The 20547-nt window shown below is 35.0% G+C and overlaps 3 protein-coding genes across 6 annotated transcripts in view; all 3 read left to right on the forward strand.

The window, feature by feature from the left end:
• The window catches only part of LOC144965906 (SWI/SNF-related matrix-associated actin-dependent regulator of chromatin subfamily A member 4-like), a 40415-nt gene extending 38001 nt beyond the window's left edge, over positions 1–2414 (forward strand). For all 4 annotated transcript variants that reach the window (XM_078901741.1, XM_078901760.1, XM_078901767.1 and 1 more), the window contains 2 exons: positions 605–722; positions 2050–2414. In XM_078901741.1, the coding sequence (XP_078757867.1) occupies positions 605–697 (93 nt within the window). In that variant the 3' untranslated portion in view covers positions 698–722; positions 2050–2414. The remainder of the gene's footprint in view (positions 1–604; positions 723–2049) is intronic.
• The window catches only part of LOC144965923 (zinc finger protein 862-like), a 128287-nt gene that overhangs the window by 4768 nt on the left and 102972 nt on the right, over positions 1–20547 (forward strand). The gene's annotated exons all lie outside the window — the stretch shown is intronic.
• On the forward strand, positions 10423–20435 carry LOC144965889 (ribosome biogenesis protein BRX1 homolog). Its single transcript, XM_078901720.1, has 10 exons — positions 10423–10611; positions 12233–12344; positions 13510–13553; positions 13808–13878; positions 14589–14638; positions 15507–15580; positions 16544–16594; positions 18134–18269; positions 18621–18715; positions 20180–20435. The coding sequence occupies exons 1-10, from the start codon at positions 10486–10488 to the stop codon at positions 20357–20359; spliced, it is 939 nt and encodes a 312-aa protein (XP_078757846.1). The 5' UTR covers positions 10423–10485; the 3' UTR covers positions 20360–20435.

The following is a 20547-nucleotide window of genomic DNA, read 5'->3' on the forward strand; positions in this document are numbered from 1 at the left end:
CCATTTTCTTCCTTTTTACTGGCGCTGATATAACCTAAATGTGTTGCAAGCGCCGTAAAACCCTTAAAAACAAACAAAACAAAACAAGCATATTTTGTGCTTCATGCCTGCACCAGCACCAAAAATCTCTGAGGTTAAACAAACAAATAAAACCAGTTTACTCTATCTTCAACTTAATAGGTTAGGATGCAGTCTAGACAAGTTTACAGAAATAGAGGATGACTTAAACTGGAACATCCAATCAAAGTCAAAGAAGAATAGTCGTCAGCTTCTTTATTTATTGTGGCAGAAAAAAAAAGGGTTTGTTTACCCTTTAAAGATATGAAATCAAAAAGAAAAAAAAATAGAAGCTAAAAGACTGCAACCCATTATGTATACAGTTTAAACCTCTGAGAAAAAAGTTCTTTTTACGATAATATGAGCATTGAACATAAACTTAGCAAAAAATCAAAATCTGCTTATAAGCATGATATGGCTATAAGCACGTTCTGCTTGATTCCCTTGGACAGTGCTTATACGGAGACCACTGTATTAGCTTTTACTGGACTTGTTGTTATTCTTTCAAACCATTATAATAAAAAAACTTTTACTTTTCCTTCTACAGCCTGAAAAGACCCGTAAAAATGTGAAGCGAAGGGCAGCAGCCAAGATCAGACATCCCATAATCAGTGATGATGAAACGGACGAGGAATTATAATAATAGCATGAACTTGAATAGGAAGGTAGGTAGTCTTGACATCCTCTATTGGTGATAATCTAGATTGGAACTTTTATTTTAAAATTTGGCCATAATTCATGAAAAATCTCCCTCTTTGCTTCAAATGAAGATAAAACACTCAAATTTCATTGTTTCAGATTGATGTAATTGACTACCGTATTAGCAGGACGGTTGACATGGTAGGATGATTAGTTTTGACATAACTGAAGAGACCCATCCACCTATTAAACTGCTGTTTGATTAGATAGACGTTGAATAAACTTTCAGGGCAAAGGATAGAACTTCTGAAATATGAAATCTGCTACTTTGTCAACCAATCCTTATCTTATCTTCTTTTTTCTTTTATTTTACCCCCTTTTTTATGGTCTTCTTGATGTTTTTTTCTTATTCTTATCTTCAGCTTAGGAGATCCGCTCACCCATTAAACTGGTGTTTGGTTATGGGCATTGAATAAACTTTCAGGGCAAGGGATTGAACTTTGTCAAATAAAAAAGGGAAATTAATGCTCTGCCATTATGCTAACCAGTCCTGATTTTATAATCTCTTTTCTTTTTCCACCTTTTTTTCCTATTGAGGGGAGGGGGGGGGGGGGGGGGGGGGGGTTTACTTGATATTACTTGTTAAGTTTGATCTGATTTAAAGACAAAATCCATAATTTACTTGTCTCAAGTCTAAATCCATGTTCTTTTAACTTTCACTTCCGTTGACCCTGATATAATCTTAGAGTGTTGTAAAAAATATTTTAACTTCTTGAAACATAAAACGTTTTAGGACAAGAAGCTCATTCTTCAAATTTTTTTGTCATTTGCTTACAAGTATTGGATTTTATAATTGTAGGACTTGAACTATTATTATTATTATTATTATTATTATTATTATTATTATTATTATTATTATTATTATTATTATTATTATTATTATTATTATTATTATTATTATTATTATTATTGTTATTATTATTATTGTTATTATTATTATTATTATTATTATTGTTATTATTATTATTATTATTATTATTGTTATTATTATTATTATTATTATTATTATTATTATTATTATTATTATTATTATTATTATTATTATTATTATTTTTATTATTATTATTTTATTATTATTGTTGTTGTTGTTGTTATTATTATTATGGTTATTGTTATTACTACCATAATCATCATGATCATCATTATCATCATCAATCATCATCATCACATGCTGGTAAGGAGAATTACAATGAATGGGAATTCCATGTTTTCTGTGTTTTGGTCAGTTATTATTTCTGAACTTATATTTATATGGTTTAATAAGACATGTATCTCAATGTCTCTACTCACCAGATATCAAGATGAATAAATGTGTTCAAATGCTGACATCATGTCCAGATGGATTACGTATATGTTTGAAGTGGCTTGATCATAGAATATGGCCATTAATTCACCTCATCTTTTATTTCTACATTATCTTTACAGACGCAACAGACTTGTTTCTCACAATTTCTCGTTATTTTTTTGACAGAATATTTTGTCGGTGCTGACAGTTCTATAGTTTATTTTATTTTTAAAAAGTTTTTGTGAGTTCATTTCACAAATGCATATACTTTACTTCAATCATTATTCTCCATTGACTTCAGATCAGATTTGTAATATAATATTATTTATGTGTAGTCATTATTTTTGTGTTGTGAATAAACAATGTAAATAAATAAGTGTTAATTTATTTGTTCATTTATCTATTTTACGGGTTACACTCCAGTACAGTTTCCTCGAACTCCTCGAGACATGCAAAAAGGGGGCAGTGAGGCTCGGCAGTATAGACGTTGATTGACTTTGCCACGCACCCAAAAGATACCTTGTTCGATATCCATAGTGTTATGTGGCTTTCAGCAAGCCATTTCTCCCATTGTGGACACTTGCTGTGTGTTCTATCCCCCTGTATCTGTTTTCCAATTGCTTTCTGACTGTCTTGGAATGAGATTACTAAGTTTTGTCCTAACCCTGACCGGAGTCCTTGGTAGGGAGGGAAACAGTTTAATGTTTAGTTATAGATGATTTGTTTTTCCTTGTAAACCTACTCTCTGTCATGTACTGTTATTTTTTTATTTTTAACATATGATTTGTAAACATTTAAGTGTATTCCTTTTTTTCGGATCTTGTGCTGGTGTCTGGGTGAAACATTTAGGTAGTCTGAAACTAAGTTCACTGATAGTGTGCTCTTGGAATCTACATCTGTTCCCTATTTGTAGGTACGGAAAACCCAAATTTAGATTTATAATTGTTGTCTTTAAGTTGCATTCAACAGGTAGAACTTTTTTTCCTGATTAAAATGGTATAAAAATTATTAAAATTGGTTAAAAATTAAAAAAGATATGTTATTTCGAAATTTGTAGAAAATCGCCAAAATTTGTCCTTCTTTGAAAGCAACCTTTTGTCCGTTTTCAAAATGCCGTATTTTCATAAATATTCAAACCAGACCTCTGTAACTTTCTAACAATACACATCTTTTTATAAACAATATGTGTATTTTTTTTCTGAGCTCAACTCTAAGTAAAATAGAAATAATTTGCCCCTAAAGTAGCTGACAAAGCCAAAATTGTCAATTTCAACGCAAAGTTACGAAATATCAGCGATTGTGCCCCTTGCCTGAGCCGGCATATGAGTGAAGTGAATACGGCAAATGTTGTAGTTGTAGTTTCGTTTTCAGTTGGCTGGTGAACGCAAAGCTATTAATCTTGCTTTCGTATACATCATTTTAAAGCTGAGATTTTAAACTTTCTTTTGATACCAGAATCGTCCAAATTTTCAGATTTTTCTCAATTTTTTTATCAATTTAAAGTTTTTAACTTGAAACTTCAACTTTTGAAAAAAATCATAAAATGCGAATCTGGTATCGAATGAAAGCTTGTTCAATTTTCTTTCGGATGCAGCCATTGACGTTACTATTAATAGCGCTGACGCGACCAGCCGAGCGGAGAGAAAAGACAACCGTCAGTTACGGTGATCGAGTAGCGGAGCGCCGGTTCCAAAATCGAAGTTTACTCCTCTTCTTCAACTCAAAGCCATGAAATAACGGCAAATCATATGAAAAAAGCATGAACGTTTTTTTAAAGATGAAGATTTGAGATTTAATTTGATACCAAAAACGTTTTATTTGACGGACTGAAAATGAGAAAAAGAGAGAGACGATTTGAGTTAAAATTCTCGGTTTGCCAATAAAGCCATGACTCGATAAGAGGGTTTGCCATACCTACTATTTGTACCATTCCCCTTTTGTCTTACTTTTTCCTCAAGTCCTTTTAATTGTACATCTAGAATTTTTTTACTATCCAATTTTCATCCTTTTTACTGGCACTAATATGACCTAAATGTGTTGCAAGCGCCGTAAAACCCTTACAAACAAAAACAAACACTTCTTCTTAGCTCAATTTGCAGCGCTGCGCTGCGACTGAAACCTGAGTTATTCCTGTCTTGGAATAGACCCTAAGACAAATTTCAGCGAGAAGATGGAAAAAAAGGAACTGTATTGTTTATTTATTTCATTGATATGTTGAGGGAGATATTTATATATGACATTACACACTGTGTATGTGTGGTGGGGGGAATTGCTATGTTACAACATTCATTTGCGCATGGCATTGAAATATAATTAGAATGAATAATAAAGTGCTAAGCATAAGCAGAGAGGTGTCGGTTATGCGAAATGGTGATGGGGTGTGTGTCTGCATGTGTATCATATTAATGCACACACATGCAGTGCAGATAGATACACACGATATATACATATGCAACTGTCAATGCCATAATAAACCCATCAGTGGTCGAAATCACCTGATGCATTTTTTTTAAAAACATTATTTTTTGTTACGTTGGCTTGATGAAATTAGTTTGAGGAAACTGTGTTTGAGGCAGCAGCTTCTAATGGTCCTCACACTAAAATTAGAGCTTTTATAAGCACAATATCCACTAAATGTGCTCAAAGCGCTTTACAAAGGGTCCCTGACCAACAGCAACACGTAACATGTAGAACGAGACATAACGCCTGTTAGGCGATATTACAATTTTTTTTTCAGACAGAGACCGCTGTTGACTGCCAGGTACTCATTTTACACCTGAGTAAGGTGAGAGAATGTGAGTAAAGAGCCTTTTCCAAGGACTGAACTATGCGCAGAGCGAGGCTCGAACCCAGGACCTTCCGATCCGAAGCAAGTGTCATACCACAACCACAAGACCACATAACTTTCTTATGACGATCGACCCAATCAGCAAATTCCTTACTGCATTCGTGCGTCGTCGCAAGCCCGCCCAGAAGCTTCATCACAACACACCATTCCACTAGATGCTCTGCGGTTTCAGGTTCTATCCCACACCGGGTACATGTCAGACAGGTGGAAAGTCCCCACTGAAGAAGCAATTTTGCCGTTGGGCAGGTTCTCGACTGAAGCCGATTCGCTACTACCCAGCGTCTCTTACTGGTGGAGAAGCCTGGCAACTTATTACCTAGTTTTGAGGAGTGTATGTTCCCGCCCCCTCAAGGGATTGAATTCATCCAAACCGACTTCCATCTCATGTTCGAGGCAAAAATTAGTTCGAGGAAGGAATGGAATGATAACAAAAAATAATAAGGGAAAAAATTTGGGACATTTGAATGAGTTTGAGGAAACCGTGTGTTCAAGGAAACCGTGCAGGAGTGTATTTTCTTTCCTGGACTCATTCAATCTGTCATCTGCATTTTTTGCCAAATTGGGACCTAAAATTTGCCAAAAGAACCCCCAAAATTTGCCAAGAAATTGGCCAAAAAGACCAAAATTTGCCAAGGAGAACTAAGCGTTTGAGTAAAAATTAACACGCGATACAGAAAAAATATATATATAAAAGACAATTTATTACATTTAAGGAGCTACATTTATTGATTTACACAATGTAAAGCGATTTATGCGCCCAAACTTTCAGAGTAGCTTCCCTTGGTTTGGGCCCAGGCAAAGCTGCAACATTTCTCAAGTTTCGCACTCTTTTTTTCGTTATTTTGTTTTCGCTTCTTTTTTTTTCCCCAAAAATTTGCCACGGATTTGCCAATTTTCCCAAAATTTGCCACGATTTGCCAATTTTGGGAAAATTGCCAAAATTTGCGGATCGCCCTGATATTTGCGGCCGCAAAAAATGCAGATGACAGTTCAATGTTAAAAATGTTATAATGCAGTTCATTTCCAATCAAAACCCTGAGACTATAAAACGGACCTTTGTAGTATAAATTTTGTCAATATATACATGGGAAGGGGTGGGGGTAGAGGCAATTGACCAAATTCAGGATTTTAACCTTTGGATTAAATTTTTTGAGAAGAAAATTGATTACTATATTGTTTCTTTATGAATGGATAAATATAGGATCTTATTTGACTACAGTTAATCCATCAATTTTAATGCAATTAAAAAAAAAGTACAAGTATTTGCCTAGGTGCACATGTAAGCCGGTCTGATTACTGAACGGAATTGTAATTTTTTTTCAACATTATTGTAATGGGGAAAATACAGTGCAGAGCCGATATATCGACATCACGCTTATGACATCAAAGTCCCGTTTTTTTCTCTCACTATATAACATGAGTAAATATTAATTGCCTATATCGACAACAATTTTGCCACAAGACGGTTATATCGACATGCCAACAATTGATATCAGCAACGATTTGTAATAAAATAAGATATCCTGCAATGAAGTTAATACACAACAGTCAATCACGCTTATATCGACATTTTACTGTGGTCCCGACGATGTTGATATATCCGAACTCGACTGTATTTTGCATTGGTTTGAGTTTGAGAGTATTTCCTTTAGAAATTAGACATGCATAACAAGCTGGATTATTAAACCTGCAAATAAATGCGCGATGAAATGAGCTTATGGCATTTGTCAGATTTCGAATGCTTGCATGGTCTATAACTATTATTATCTATTAGTATTAGGTGCTCTCCAACTAGATGCACGGATAGATTGCTCATGGGTCTAGTTCTTTCCAGTCCACTTGTTTCCTCCAACCCCTCCCCTTTGGAAATGGGGGGGGGGGGGGGGGGTTGCACTTGTCAGCTCATTCAAACTCTCCAATGCTCTTAACTATCCCACTATTTCCCAATAAACAGACTATGACTTTCCGCCACTGAAAATTCAAGGACTCCTTCTTTCCCTGTCTACACCTGTGTTCCTTCTACCACTGTCAACCCGAGTACTCTTGCCTTTTCTGTCAACACCATGACTTTTTCCATCACTGTCAACTCTCACTCTAGGTCTATTTCTGTCACCATCAATACAATGAATGAGAATGACTCTGCCAGCCAAGTTAGACAACTGAGCCGAATCAAGTAAACGGTTGTTTAACTGAAATTTTTAAACAATAAAAAACTTGGGCTACAGACTAAGGCACCCACATCAGAACCTGTGTGAATACATTTGTACATTTTACCCAATTACATATGTGTTACCTAAATACACACTGGCCAACAGAGGGTGTCGCGACAGCTGAAGTGTTCACGCGCTGGCCTAAAACTAAAACGCAAATCGATCGACTTCAATTCAGGATTGAGCGGATGATCTAAAAAAAAAAAAAGATATTTAGTTTAGTTCGTGAAGAATGTAAGCATTAAATCGTCACACCTATCAGTTATCAGGTTCCCTCTGTGGTGTTACGGTAACACGTCTAAGTCTAATCGGAAGGAGGTCAAAGGTTCGATCACCAGTCTGATGTTTTAAAGAGTTCTTATAACATTATCTTACTGCTTTGTCGACACAATTTCATACACACCTTTATACATCTTCCTTTTTTATGTGTCTTACACTGCTCCCTAGTTTGTTACTTTGATATTTTCAAAAGAAAGAATAAACCAATCGTCCTCTCGTGTTCAATGTTTGTGCATAGTGATGCACACGAGGGTTCACAGCGGAAAAATAAAATCACCCCAACTATCGGGTAACCTCACTAGTAGCAGATCTGATCGGCAATCGGTTCCATCCCAGGATGTTTTTTTCTTGTTTTTTTTTTCTGTTTTGAATGGCACTGTTTCATAACATCTTTGCAGGTCTTTGTTACTTTGACTAGCTATAGATTAGCGTCTTATTCGTAAGAAGACTGCAAGCATTTATTATTATTAACACTACTCAAAGCGAGACCAATTCCTGGACAATGGATTCTATGACTCTGAAGCACTACAATTGAAACAGTAGTAATATTATCACTCGTCTTAGCCAAGATACAGCAGCAAGCGATAGGCCCCAGTAGAGCTAATAATACAGTACTCACTGGATTCAAACACGCTCTGCAATAAGGCACTCTGGAGCTGGGTGACCGTATTTTATCGGTATAACAAGTCGTTACCGCCCATGATCAATGGATTTCGGCACGCTCGGATTCTAGCACGCTTTTTGCATTTCCGAGAGAGCCAGAATCCGACCAGTACTGTATACGTATACATGGGAATTAAGCAAAGTAACTAGTTATGTGTTGGAATCCCTGTTTTAATAAAGATACAGTGGAAAGAAAGTGGAAATCTCTTATATCGGAGCCTCCTATGTGGTTTCTGTTGGACACAAGGAATTTACCCAATGGAAACCGTACGGTGCTCTTATTGGTTAACCAACCAGCGGCCTCGATGAGAAAAATATCCGCCATTTTGATGTTGGCTGGGAATCGCGTTACTATAGTAAACAAGCGCTGATCGGCCGTTCATGAAAACAAGTTGCTGCTCGCTCGTTTAACTCAAAATTATTCAAAACGATCTCTCTAAAATGATATAAATGTGACTTCTTAAGGTTTTCTTCACGGTCAAAACCACACAACATTCTATTAATGATTACGTCCGAGGCAAAAAGGAATATTGACAGGTCGACCGAGAGTTGAACTCGTGAGACGACAAACATCAATGCGAAGTGTAGCGAGAGTCAAGCTATTGTTTGTCTTGTCCTATTCTACATAGAGAAAAGGATAAATAGTATAGCCTCGTGTGTGAGTGGTTGCGTGTCATAGTCTTGTTTTTAAATTGTTTCTGTTGTTTATGTGTGTAGTGATGACTCTCTCACACTCAATTTCAATGCCGAAAGAGGAATTCCCGCACACAAGAAAGGGGAATTGGGGTGGTATTTGGCATACATATTGTATAGTATCTAGTTCTAAATAGATAACTGATTAGAATTATATTATGATATATAAACACAATGCCAAATACAATTCCGAAGTTTCCTTATTTCAAATGAAGTAAAGCTCCAAAACCTAATGGTAGTGATTGTAGTACTGAGTGTTAGTGAGGTGATGTGGTGTTGGTGGTGGTTGTAGTTGTAGTAGTAGTGGTAGTGATGATGATGTGGTGGTGGTGTTTGTAGTAGTAGTGGTAATGATGCGGCTATGTGGTCTAGTAGTATGACACTCGCTTCCGGATTGGAAGGTCCTGGGTTCGAGCCTCGCGCTCGGCGCATAGTTGAGTCCTTGGAAAAGGCTCTTTACTCACATTCTCTCACCGTACTCAGGTGTAAAATGAGTACCTGGCCGTTAACAGAGTTGTTTTTGTCCGAAAAATTGTAATATCGCCTAACAGGCGTCATGTCCCGTCCTACATGTTAAATGTTGACCAGGGGCCCCTTGTAAAGCGCTTTGAGCACATTTAGTAGATATTGCACTATATAAAGCTCAATTAAAAAAAATATATTTCAATGATGATGATATGGTGGTGGTGGTTGCAGTAGTAGTAGTGGTAGTGATGATAATGTGGTGGTGGTTGTAGTTGTAGTAGTAGTGATAGTGATGATGATGTGGTGTGGTTGTAGTACTAGTGGTAGTGATGATGATGTGGTTGTGGTGGTTGTAGTAGTAGTTGTAATGGTGATGATATGGTGGTATTGGTGGTTGCAGTAGTAGTGGTAATGGTAATGATATGGTGGTAGTGGTGGTTGTAGTAGTAGTGGTAATGGTAATGATATGGTGGTGGTTGTAGTAGTAGTGGTCGTGATGACGATGTGGTTGTGGTGGTTGTAGTAGTAGTGGTAGTGATGCTATTGTGGTGGTGGTTGTAGTAGTTGAGGTAGTGATGTGGTGGTGGTTGTAGTAGTAGTGGTGGTGGTGGTTGTGGTAGTAGTGGTAATGATGATGATATGGTGGTGGTGGTTGCAGTAGTAGTGGTAGTGATGACGATGTGGTTGTGGTGATTGTAGTAGTGGTAGTGATGATGATGTGCTGGTGGTGGTGTAGTAGTAGTGGTAGTGATAATGATGTGGGGCTGGTGGTTGTAGTAGTAGTGTTAGTGATGATATTGTGGTGGTGGTTGTAGTAATAGATGATGTGGTGGTTGGAAAACACATTACAGGTTATTATAATACATGATTACACACATTCTCGAACTTCATTTTTTGACAGCTTCGTTGTGCCATAAATATACGCAACAGTTCTGAAACATTTTATTGTGGATTTTGATATTGTTTGTTGTTTTTCTTGTGTCGTTATGTTGACATAGATACCGAATGAATGGTAATTACTACATTCTCAGCCAACAACAAAATGGCGCTGAATGCTTTCATTGGTGGACACTTTTTAGGCTTCGTACGTATTCTCATTCGTTTAATTCTATGGTTGGACAGGTTAAAATTTCATCCAAAAACAATTCGACGAAGAGAGTCCATGACGGAAATACTGATCCGGAAATGAATGCTCTTTTAAAAGGAGAGATTATAAAAGTTATTCTTGTTTACTTTCGGTTTGCAAATCGTGCATGGTCGGAACAATAACATTGCATGCTTAGAAAATGGGGAAACGACAAAGACTTCAAAATGCAGTCAAGGCAAATAAAGACGAATCAAATCCCAAAAAACAAAAGATGGAGGTGGTGTTAGATGCTGTCACTCATTCAGATGCCCCAGTTGAAAGACAAGTAATTTGTTTCTGATCGCTATCCTTCTGTTACTGTTACCATCCTGTGTGTGTGGTCGTAGCTTGTCGCCATTCCATTTCATTGTCTGTGTTTTAGTTTTAATTTGAACTAATGCCTTCCTCCTCTTCCTTCTTCTTATTCTTATTCTTAGTTTAAACTCCTCTTTCTCCATTTCTTTCTACTTCTACTTTTTGCTTCCAAAGTCAAAGCCAAACGCAAGGCAAGATTGGAAGAATTTGTGTTGGTGCATGGGCATGAGCGTGAGAGTGCGCTGGTAATGTCATGATAAAAGATGTTGGTTTAGTTGATTACCAAATACTGCCTCAAAGATCACCTAACATAATTTTAATAATAATAACAATAAGCATCATCATAGCCTGCTTGTCACTACTTACTACTTGTCATTGTCAGTGATGATAATCATTCGCGGAATTCCAATTTCGTGTAGGCTACGTACATGGTAACTTTAGGCAGTTTAGTGAGCGGCAGCAGTGGGAGTCAAATTGTGACCCAACTCGCCCATAAGAAAGTTATGACTGGAAATTGCCGTTCGCTTTTACTAAAAGTTTTAGGGGGGTTCAATTAAAGATGAATAACTTCGTTATAAAAGTCTAGGAATATCGCAGATATTTTGGTATCATTATTTTCGTTACTAACCAGGCACCTAGCCTCAGGATCTACGTACACGGTAACATTGAATCTCGCCTTTAATGGGTTCAATTGTATTGTTTAATTTTTTAAAAATAACACACACGCACATACACACACACATACAGTAGAGCGAGGTCCATCCATTGCTTGTATTGTAGCGGCAAACCAGTTACTGGAGCTACCATGTACGTAGATCCTGAGACCAGGTGTCTGGTTACTGTGTACATAGACACTGCCTTTGTGATTTTCTCATAAATTTTCCGCTGATTTTGCTGTGTCAAACATTTTCCTCAAACAAAGCTCAAGTCAAGTGGTGGATCCGTGAAAAATCACCATGTCTTGTGTCATATTTTGACACCTGTGCTCAGTTGCATGAATTTTTGGTGACACTCAGTCTAGACAAACTTGGGCAGCTTATATTTAATATTAATATTACTTAAAAACTGGATGTTATTATTATTATTATTATTATTATTATTAAATACTTTGCTCTGATGTGGTGCCGCCAAAATTTATATATATTTGTAATTGGTGGTGCTATTATTTGTATGTCTTTGATCAGTCGGATGATATTAATATTGGTATGACACTCGTCTTCGGTTCCTGGATTATTTATGTCCTTTTCTGGACAGCTCATAGTTGGGTCCTGTCCTTGATAAAGAAATTTATTCACATTCTCCATCTCCATCCACGTTCATGTGTAAAATAAATACCTTACCCGTAACAGTATTGTCTCTGTCAGAAAACAATGTATTTGCATCTTGCAGGAGTCATGTTTCGTCTAACATATTCAGTGACAGTGTTGGCTTGGAATCCCTTGCAAAGTGTTTTGAACACATTTTTTATTTTGTTATATGAAAACTCAAGTTTTTTAGGGTTTTATTTTCATTTCAGTGTAAGATTTGTAAATTAATTCTCAGTAGTTAGGATAAATAATAATTTAATTTATGGTTGCCTGTTGTCTCCCCAGAAAAAATGGACAAACAAACAGAGAATTTTAGTATTTGCATCAAGAGGAATTACTCATAGGACTCGGCATCTTATGTTGGACTTGCGAAGATTATTGCCTCATTCAAAGCAAGGTATACCCCAAACCTGGTCCCATACAATAAATTTCTATCATGACAGCTTCAAGTGGTAATCGTTGATAAAATGCATCCGGTTATATTAAAACAGCGTTGCCAAGTGACCCTCATCATGCGGGACTTTCACGCATTTAGGATTGCTGTCCTGCATTTCAGCCCACTTGTTGATAGTTATTAGTATTAGGATAATATGACTGTTATATCATCCTCTATGGTCATTGAATACACATTTTGCGTGTCTGATTAATCCCTTTAAAGTGTATGTAGCAGGCTTGCTAACCAGTAGGATTTCTCATATATTTTAATTCGCTTTTATGTCCACAATATGATAATATGGGAATTTTACGAAAATATGCTAAATGCAAAAAGCCAGGATTTCTAACAAAAGGAAAATGATAAACGAGGAATAGTTGAAGATCTTTAAATATCGTCTCCTCCTCGATGAGAATCTGAGTAGCCAGATAAATGATTGTCATAGACAGTTTTAGGATTTTCCTTTGGCTTGATAAGTCTCCATAAATTCAGCGAATATTAAATTTGAAATTTTGGATGGTTGCACATGATGAAAATATGATTTTCGTGAGGGAAAATATGAGAAAACTAGCATGTATATAAGGAAAAATATAAATCTTTACAAATGGTTTATATATTAGGGACGTCAGCGACCAAAGTATTGTATGTTGCCTCCAATGCATGGGGTCAATGACTGAGATATATAAAACTACATCCAACTGGTAGTATTATTTTGGCAAGTGTGTGTTTGTATGTGTGTGTGTGTCTATTATTTTGTCCCTCATTTTGACTTTCTGAACTTGGCAGCCCTGTTAAAATTTCCTTCCAGCAACTATTACTGGTTGGTTTCACCACTAAATTTTCATTCATTTTTTATTTATTTATTTTTATTTTGCAACTATTGTTGCCCTTTATTTACATTGCATCAATTGTTTCATCATCTTAAGTTATTAGACCACTGTAGAGGTTAGCAAAGTTTACAATTTAAGAAGTTGGTAGCCCATCTTTAAGCTTTTCAGTTCAACGCCTTTTAAATGTTATTTTTGTGATTCCTGATTAATGTATTTTTAGGATATGAATTTTTTCTGCTATACGATCAAATCCAAAAGATTAAAAATTAACTTCAAACTTTTTTCACATTTTATTTTAGAACCTAAAATGGATAAGAAGGACAAATTGGGGGCGATAAATGAGGTAAGTATAGTATTTATAGAATTACATTTTTATATCTTTGTGACTGTCCTTAACTTCTGTTATCAGGGGAGTGTTTTTTGCTGCCACTTCTCATCCTCTAGATCCTTTTTCCCTCTTTTTTTCTGGCTAATTCAAATGTGCAACTTTCCCCCCCCCCCTTTTTTTTTTTTTTTTTTAAATTTGAGCAATTCTGAGATTTCTTCGCCGTGAACTGTTTTAATTTTGCTTTGAATAATCAGGATTTTTCTTTGCAGATTTGCGAGATGAAAAATTGTAACAAGTGTCTCTATTTTGAAGGGAAAAAGAAGAAAGACACATATCTTTGGTAAGCTTTTTTCCACAACTTTTATGTTTATTTGAATATTATGTTTAATAATATTTTTTGTTTGTGCTTTGTGTATTTATTCAGTGTTTATGATTTGGCTTGGTGTAAAAAGTTGATCGTAATAGTATTTTTTTTTTTTTTTTGGTGTGTGTTCATGAGAATACAATCAAATTCTTTCCATTTTTATTTTTACTGATCTTAAAACGGTTAATTTTAAAACTATTAAACCATAGTTGTTAAAAAACAATGTTGCTCATATTTTGCAGACAAGGAGCCCCGTGTGTTTGAAATTCCTTTGAATTCAAAATTTCTGTGTTGATGACATTAGTTCCCATCTGCAAAAATGTCCACCCTAACACTTTTCAACTGGAGCGATTTGCACACAAATGATGGATCTTCACAAATGATTGTAGTGAAAATACACCCTATTTGTTGAATTTGGTGAAAAACTTGACCCCCCCCCCCCCCCCCCCCTTTCACTTTTAAAAAGTCAAGTCCAGTTTTTCTGTTATTTTGGATTATTTTTTTTTTAGGTCTGCGAGAGCTAAAGATTTGTGATCAATGCGACTCATTTTGTCACTTATCACACTCACATAGAATAAAGGACAAGACCAAATACTGTTAGCCATTGATGCCATGTTACATTTATAAAATTGTGTTTCTGTATGTTGTGGTGAGTTGTAAAAGTTTATTCTTTTATATTTATATAGGGTCTCCAATTGTCCAGATGGGCCATGTGCAAAGTTTTTGGTTGAAAATGGTGAGTTGTGATATGTCTGATTGAAATTATTTATCTACTTTTCCACTCTTGATATTCAAATGTAGAAAACTATCATTTAGCGGTTTTTTTTTCTTTGATTATTGGAGGATGGCTTGAGGTCATATTTACAGACGTCCATGGTATTATGAATTTTTAGTGATCTTTGCAAAAATTCAAGTCTGTTTAAGGGATTACTAAGTTCAGCCACAAATTACAAAAAATTATGATAGGAGATGTCAATTTTTTAAAAAATGTGAATGAAAAGAATAGTGAGTGGCAATCCATCACTGGATACATACTAAAGTATTGCATTCAGAGGTCACTTGTACCCACCCTTTCCCTTACCCTCGGAATGGGAAAAAGCATTGCCAATACCAGATAAAGGCAAGGGTGGGAGATTCGTCAACTTCAGCACTTCAGGTAATTTCTTATTCTTATCAATGTATGACTGATTGATCCCGAATTTTTTCCCCTAGCATAATGATGGGACACTTTGAGACAGAATATGTAAAAATATGATTAAGATACTCAAAATCAGCTTCTGTAAGGTATTAGGGGATGTCTATTGGAGTTATCATGCTCAATATCAGGCCTTAAACTAGAATATGTTTTGAGATCTACTCAAAATAAAGTAATATGTAAAACGCTGAGTCAGCGTTTTTAACCATATCACCACTGGATGGAAAAACATGAAAATTTATTTTGAAAGTTTAGAGTATCTAATTTTAAGCAAACAACTACATTTATGTATAGAAACAAGCAACAAAGATATAATCTATAATATTGATTTTTGTAGTGTACCACAGCCTTCCCCCCTCCTTAATTAAATTTACTCTCCTGTCATCCCTTTTTTTTTTTTCCTCTCCAGTTCACACAATGGGTGAGTTGAAAATGACGGGGAATTGTCTGAAAGGATCCCGGCCACTCCTGTCATTTGACAAGGTATTGCACAAACTCAACTATGGATATCATAGCGGCCAACTGTCCTGATAAAATTGGGATTGTCCCGATTTGGCAATCTGGAGAATGATTTATAAAAAAAAATAATTGGACTGTTTATATGTATGGAAATGACCCTTGCATGTTCCAGGATTATACTTTTTTGGCTAGCAAATTAAAACAATTAACAGAAATATCGCTAAATCTAGATTGTATATATAGTAATAGTAGTCCAAACATGCTGCTGTTTTGGGTGATGATGGTATTGTGCATTAGGATGTCCAGTTTTAGTTCTTTGAAAAGTTGGCCGCTATGGGATATGTTTAGTCACTCTATTGATAAAGTATCTACTGTCCCAAACCTGGACATTGCATAGATCAATCAATAGCATTTATTGCATGTAAATTTTTTCCTCATAGACCAACTTTGATAAGGTCATCATAACCTTTTACATGTTTAATATGGTGACATCTCAGATGGAGACAACCTCATTTATGCCTCATAAAAAGTTGTCCACTTTATTCACACAGGTTTGGTCTCACATGGCATTCAACATTCTGCTTAGGAGCACATGTTGAAATAGGTCTTGGTACAATATTGCTCTTTCAAGTCATTGTGGGTTTAAGGCACCTATTCTCTCACTGTGTTTTGTATTTTGTCTTCATCCCACTCCCAACAAAATAGGTTCATTATTCCGCAGAGAGAGATTTGCACTTAGATCAAAATGATTTTCAATCTGAATCTTCAATGAATCAGATACTTGATATTTATTATGGTGAATTCATTCCAGTAAACACAACCATTTGCCCCATGGGATTATTCTTTTTATTTCTTATGACCTACAACTAATGTTATTCATATGTTTGTCTCAAGACATGTACAACTTAAAATATTATTTTAGTTTTTCTTTTCTGTGCTTTTATCTAAACTTTTATTTGATTCTTTGATTATTTTTTATTACTTCAGGCTTTTGATTCAGAGCCACACTGGCAGGTGTTGAAAGAGCTTTTTATACAGGTAAATCTAAGGACTAAGATAATGTTTTCGTCTACGTACATATTAGTTTTTCCAGTACATTCCCTCAACAGTAACACCATTATACTAATGACTATTGCATACTGCCTGCTTACAGAGGTTCATTCAATTTATACAGATTTTTTTTAGCAGCTGCATTTTGCCTAATTCTGATTATTTTCTTCTGGGAATTTGTCAAAATATCGTTTTTTTAACTCATGTTGACATATGATCAAAATGATCTACATTGCATAATTTTAAAAATAATCTTTGATTGACTGGATGTGGTTCCTGACCTCCCATAGTGGGCAGGGAGGCACTGTGTCTTCTATCCCCCTATATCTATTTTCCAACATGCTTTCTGTCTTTGTCTTGGAATGAGATTACTTGATTTTGTCCTGACCCTGATCAGATACCCTGTCTGGGAGGGAAACAGTCAAATGTTTGGGAGATGATATTTTTTTTATTTGTAAATCATCTCTCTGATATGCGCTGCATTGTTCTCCATTTTACATATATATGTTTTGTAAATATTTGAGTATGTTCCTCTTCGAGGGGATCTGTGCTTGTGTCTGGATGAGACATTTTCATTTAGGTGATCTCAAACTAAGTACACTGATAGTGTGCTCTTGGAATCTACATCTGTTCGCTATTTGAACTAATTCCCCCTTGTCTTATTTATTCTTGGGTGGTTTAATTGTAGTTCTAGAACTTTTTACTATCCCTGATGGATTTCATGGATTTTAGGTTAATGCAAACTTTTTTTCTTGAAATGTATCTAGATTGAAATTAAATTTATATATTATTTTAATTTGATTCAAAACAATTTTATCTATATTTTTAATTGTCTGTTGTATTTGGTGAGTCTGCAGATGTTTGACTCTGTTTTCAATTCTCTTGATCTTGGTTTGCTGCCAATGTCAAATCATAACTTGTTCTACTTATTGCTGAGTATTGTTTATGCCCTTATAGTCTTAGTGACAGAAATGGGCAGCAAACAGATAGCTTCAAATGTATCACCTCAAAATACCTTGATTCGGTGCTGTGCAATGACACTATACCTTTTAAGGTTTTGACAAAAAAAATAACAAATACTTTATATATTGATAGCTTAACATAACCTGTAACTTGGCAAGAACTTATAACCAAGATATCAAAGAAATTTCAGGCTTAAGACTTTTTGACATGATTGCTGTAGTAATTTATCTATGCATGGAGTAAAGGCTTTCTGGCCAAAATTTTAAAGGTGTGTCAACGTACAGAAGTTCTGACTCAATCTGGTGTCAAGTTGATAGGAGTTAGACATCGAGAATCAGATTGAGATTTTTTTGGTTGTTGTTATAACTAAACACCTATATTCATTTTCCTCAAGTTGTTTGCTTTAAATGGAATTTGATAAATGAGATTTTAAAATGCGATTAGCTAACAACTTTTCATGTCATTATGTTGCTTTTAAAAATCCATACCAATTTACTCAGGTTTGTTTTGTTTTTTGTTTTTTTGTGTTTTCACAAAAATATGTGTCAATTTTTTTTTCATCAGATGTTTGGAATTCCATATTGCCATCCAAAGAGTCAGCCATTCACAGATCATGTCTTTGCATTTTCTATAGAAGAGAACAGAGTTTGGTTCAGAAACTACCAGATTTTGGAGGAAGATGCTTCCTTAGCCGAGATAGGTAAGATAGATTTGTCAATGATTTGAGTGGAATGGTGTCTCAGCTTTAAAGAAAATCAAGTGATGCTGAGCATGGTCAGTGGTGTGATGGGTGACAAAAAATGCAAAATTCACTTTTTTAAAAAAGATTTGAGAATTGGTGCTTGGAACAGTGCCAAACCGAGAGGATAGAATATGTGAAGGAAAAGATTATTTGCAATATCAACTTTGTTTGAATACTTACTTTTCAGACTTTTGTTGTCATCTATCGCTTGTAGTTTGATTACCGGTACCGTACTCACTGTCGTGTTTTCAAACATATATGTTTTATCAGAGGTGTTTTATTTTATCCTTTGTTTTCCTGATTCCTTAGGTCCCAGGATGGCGTTGAATCCTATTGCATTCTTTTCCGGCAGCTTTGGAGGAGAGACTCTCTACCAGAATCCACAATATGTGTCACCGAATGCTGTAAGTTTAATCCTTAGATACCAAACCTATCCTCACTAAAGCTTCAGTCTATTTCTAGAGTAAGAGAAATAAATCTATTTTGTATCCATTCTGGGTCACAAAATCTTCATTTTTTTCTCTTGGTTCATCAGAGATTCGTGTAATATACTTACCACTATAAAGATCAAGAATAAAGTTTTAATTTGATACTAAATACATTGGTTTTCTGAAATAAAACTAGTTAAAATGAAATAAAATTAAAATTGTCTCTTTTTTAAAAAGGTCCCTTTTTTTCATACAGTATTTTCCCCTTTAAAATAAAGTTAAAATCGCTTTCATCACTATCACCTGCTTTATCAAATCAACTCACTAAAGGATAGTTTATATGCACATTTGTTCCTGGATTGGTAAAGAAATAAAATAGACATTCGAAACTTACCCTGAAATTTTACTTCAATGTTTTAAAATTCATTGTTTCCCTAATGATGTGTCAATGTTGATGTCATAGATATCAATATCACAACAAAGATTTTTTTTTAATTTACTTTATAAAAGAAGGTTAGATATAGCATGATTAATGGTGAGAATCCATAACTAAAGTGATAGTGGATGCTGTTGTCATAGACAATAAAGGGAATGCAAGATGCTGATGAATTTAAGGGGTAATGTTCAAATAATAATCCAATGTAAGAGAAAAAAGAACATCAAAATTCATATCATTATCTCACGGATGTTTATTTAAATGAAATCAAATGAGAATAAGCCACTCGTCTCAAATATTAGACTGTTGGATAATCCCTTGCCAGTGAATGAGATTGTAAAGCACTTCTAAGCACGTATGTAGAAGAAGAGTATAGTAGAATAACAGTCGCCTCTTCTGCCATGAGAATTATGAGCTCTGTACTGAATTCATTTTTAACTTCAGAAGGATTTTGCTGAACTCACATTTTGCATGTTGGTGTTTGGGCCACATAAATGTCCATCATTTACTTTCTCCTTTCTTGTAAATGCATGCTAGATTGTTCTGTAAAATAAGTGTCTTAACCGTGACCATAGACCTGAGTACAGTCACATGATCTAATCAAAAGAGGCCAATTTGTCCATAGTTGGTTCTTTATTAGACGATAAATATAATGCGTATGACTTTATGACTAGGTTGTACTTCCAATCCAAAATATATCTGTTAAAAAATTGAATACACTTCAAAGCTTCTTTCTCCAAAACATTGACAGGAAAGATTCGAGGACAGAAAAATTCAGACTCGTGTAAAACGAAATAGAATGTTGTGCATAGATTTTGAATGAAGTGAGGTTAATAACTGTATAAAAAGCTTGCTCTGAAATATTGGGGTTTTTAATTTCACCTTAAAACAGTTAAATTAATTTTGTTTGTGGTTTTGTTGGGGACAAGTGACTCATATTTTGTATTAATATTGAGCATAATTTGCATGAGGAATAAATATTTTTTTTCTGTTCCCTTATTAAGATTCGAAGTGCATTGAGAAGAAAGAAGGCTAGCAAATACAACATGAAGAAGGAGGCACAATTGAAATACAAGGAAAGGATGCCAGAATCATCTTATGACCTTGACCCTACAGACAAAATATTCCAGACAGCCGAACCATCAGACTCAACTTCAAAGAAGAAAAAGAAATCAGCAACTTAGCGTCCTGTTTTTTGTTTTTTTTTGTAATTATTTATGTTAATAATAATAAAGAAGAAATAAATGTATTTAATAATTACCCAACTGGAGATTATTTTACATTTTGTATTTTTAAAAAATATATATTCTTGAGTACCTTTGCTATGACATGGTGGTATTTGAAATTCTGTGTCCACAATCTGGTATTATGT

This window comes from Berghia stephanieae, chromosome 1 (genome assembly GCF_034508935.2).
Source record: "Berghia stephanieae isolate SIO BIC M18660-M18661 chromosome 1, UCSD_Bste_1.3, whole genome shotgun sequence".
NCBI classification, from domain to species: domain Eukaryota; kingdom Metazoa; phylum Mollusca; class Gastropoda; order Nudibranchia; family Aeolidiidae; genus Berghia; species Berghia stephanieae.